This window comes from Benincasa hispida, chromosome 1 (genome assembly GCF_027475165.1).
Source record: "Benincasa hispida cultivar pf3 chromosome 1, pf3_genome.v1.1, whole genome shotgun sequence".
NCBI lineage: Eukaryota > Viridiplantae > Streptophyta > Magnoliopsida > Cucurbitales > Cucurbitaceae > Benincasa > Benincasa hispida.
Window position 1 is genome coordinate 24,200,896 of NC_143478.1, and position 3,225 is coordinate 24,204,120.

The 3,225-nt window shown below is 32.1% G+C and overlaps 1 protein-coding gene across 1 annotated transcript; it reads left to right on the top strand.

Annotated features, from left to right (window-relative positions):
- Positions 1-785: 785 nt before the first annotated feature.
- Positions 786-2,098, top strand: LOC120072297 (stress-response A/B barrel domain-containing protein HS1-like). Its single transcript, XM_039024753.2, has 2 exons — positions 786-1,009; positions 1,518-2,098. The coding sequence occupies exons 1-2, from the start codon at positions 870-872 to the stop codon at positions 1,861-1,863; spliced, it is 486 nt and encodes a 161-aa protein (XP_038880681.2). The 5' UTR covers positions 786-869; the 3' UTR covers positions 1,864-2,098.
- Positions 2,099-3,225: the final 1,127 nt, after the last annotated feature.

Consider the following 3,225-nt stretch of genomic DNA (forward strand, 5'->3'; position numbering starts at 1 on the left):
GGAGGAAATGACAAAGGGTGATCGACGACACAACGATGGAGTGAAGAATGTCAGAGCAACAAAGAGCATCAATTACTTGGAAAAAACCAAAAAAAAAAAACTAAGCTATGGAAACTAATTTGTTTTCATATCAATGTTAGATTGAAAATATTTAACTTGAAAGAAAAAATAAATTTATGTAAAAAAAAAAATAGGTTATGTGTACAAATTTAGAGCATGTTAAGTAAGAAATTTGAAAACAAAGGGTTCAACGAAAACATAATTGTCTTTCATATTTTCAAATATGTATTTAGTAATAGATTCTAATTTAAATAATTGTTTTGAATGTATTTAGATATTATATTTATAAATCATATAAATAGTCGTAATTTCCCACTAAATATTATCGTGGATTCGAAAAACATCATTTTTTAATCTCTTAGCTTATTGTCGAATCGAATTCTTATTGTACTTGTTGTTAATTCGTGGGGAGCCTGTAGTTGAATTTTGTTTGAGCTTCTTCAATGTCTTTTGATGTTAAAAGTCAACTGAATGGATAAGTAAACTCAATTTTCCATACATCAAATCGAATCTGTTTTTTAGATAGAGAGAATAAATGAAAGTGAAAAAAGTAAAAAGTAAAAAATGGGAGGTACAAAAAACTCTGGGTGAGCATCTGTCAAAGATGAATAGGTTTAATATTTTATGGAATCACTACTTTTTTATTTTTTATTGTTTAATTTTAGGAATCCATGCAAAATAAAAATTTTTAAAAAAAAGGTGTTTTGGTTTAGTTAGGTTGACACATGTTATTTGTATAAATACAGAAACGAATGGCTTCATTTCAGCGTAAAAGCTTGAAGCCTTTGCAATAAGAGAGGAATCAAGTGATGGGGGAATCGAAAGGAATGGTGATCCATATTTTGCTAGCGAAGTTCAAAGATGAAATTACTGAGGAACAGATCGAAGAACTCAAGAAGGCATATGCAAATCTCGTCAATCTCATTGAACCTATGAAGACTTTTCAGTGGTAATTTTCTTTTTTTTCTTTTTTTTTTTTCCTTTTTTTCTCTACCCGACTCGGTTATTCTCATGGTGGGAAATTTCGAGATTTCGATAGAGAGTGAAGTTTCGGGAAAAACTTGACTGGGTGGAGGTTTTTGCTCTATTCAAAAGATTCTTCCATGCATCAAATTAAGTTTCTTTTCCAACATCAGTTGGTTGGTACTCATTTTAGGCACAATTGGATACCGAAAACCAACCAATCGATTATAGTCGGTGGGTGGTTAACGATTCTGGAAGGCTATTTAAAATCGACCAACCGATTAGAACGAACGATGGGTTGGTTTTAGCCAAAACCAACGAGAATACACTAGACAAGATGGAAGATTGTTATGTGACAAAATGGAAATGGCTTTGAGAAAAATAGAAAATGTTATTTCTGCTATTTTTTTTCCTTGTTATTTTTACATATAATGTTAGCTTTAAAATCCATTAATTAATGAGCTTAAGCATTTCCTTTTGTTCTACAATGACAGGGGCAAGAATGTTAGCATTGAAAATCTACATGAAGGCTACACTCACGTCTTTCAATCCACCTTTGAGAGTAAGCAGGGCATGGTAGAGTACATAGAACACCCGGCGCATGCGAAATTTTCAGACATGTTCCTTCCTTCCTTGGAAAAAATTATTGTTGTCGGCTATGAACCCACGGTAATAAACTTTGATGAACCGACATTAATAAACTCAGATGAACCGAAGTCAAAAGACTCAGATGAATCGAAGTCAAAAGACTCAGATGAACCGAAGGCAAAAGACTCAGATGCATTGAAGTCAAAAAACTCGGATGAACCAAAGTTAACAAACTCAAATGGATCGAACTAATACAAGTCTACTTATGTCTTATAGAATAAATATAAGGTCCCCTTTTTACATCATGATGCTTGTACTAAAAAGGTTTCGTTATTGCTAATTTATTTCTATCAACTCTTGTATACGCTTTGTTGCTGGCTGCACATTGTGTTTAGTTATGAAAACTGTCGTTTGGATTTCTTTTGAGGAAATCCTTCTTGGTGTTCTAATAAACTCAACTGAGCTTCAATAGTTCAATTATTCTACATATTCTGATTTCATTTTTATTTGAAACTCAAGTATAAAAAGCACAAACATACCATTGTAACCAGAGCCAAATGGAAGTTGAAAAAAAATTTCTTCGACCCTTAACTGAATAGAGTAATAAGAAAAAATAAATGACTCGTGAAAGTCATTTTAAAGCCCCATTTGATAAAAAAGAAAACATGGATTAAGAAGAAAGGATAGACGTTTATTCATGTCTTATAATATGAATTGACTTGTCATATGTTGCCATTGTTACTTCCTTCTTTGCCTCACTCATTGTGGGATGTGCATGGCAAACACAAGCTATGTCCTCCTTTAATGCATCATATTGTAACACTATAGCTACCTCATGAATTAACTCTCTTACATTGGACGCCATTATATGCACTCTTAATATCTCGTCTCTTTCTTTTTAGCCAATATCTTGAGCATCATTCATCATCTTGGCTCGAAAACTTTTCAACACGGTGAGCAATTTTTATAAATACTCATAAAACATTAAAAAAAATGTCATCTATTATTTAATCTAATATGAATACGATTACTAATATCAATATTCATAATTAAGTTTGGGAGTAAAACCAACTTAATTGTCAATCTAAATACACCAGTACCCATTTCTAGACTAATGTAACCAGCTCCAATGACCACAAGCTTTTTAGAGACTTTGGACTTATCTCTAATGATCAAATTGTATCCTTCTTTTGAGCTCGAAAGTGGAAGAACAATGGAGCAAAAGTAGAATTCTAGTGATCGAAAGTTGATATTTCCCCATGGTTTATTGGTAGGAAAGTGAGAATCGTACTATGCCACTAGACCAAATGCCCTTATTGTTTGAAATTTGTGTTGGGTTTTATGTTCTAAAACTCGTGATATGTAAACAATAGAACTTATTCTGAAAATTCAATAAAAGTGTTATTGAATAGATCTATTATTTGATAGAAATCCAATAAATCTGAAAGTCTTTTAACTATTAGATGAATACTTGAACTTTATGTGGAGACATAAAGGTGGATCAGGTTCGAGTAAATAGTCAAAATGATATATAGTATATGAATAAGGTTGGGTACCTTATTTTGGTAACACTATTGGATGTGGCCTGCTCTGTAGTTGTTACAAGAAGTTGTA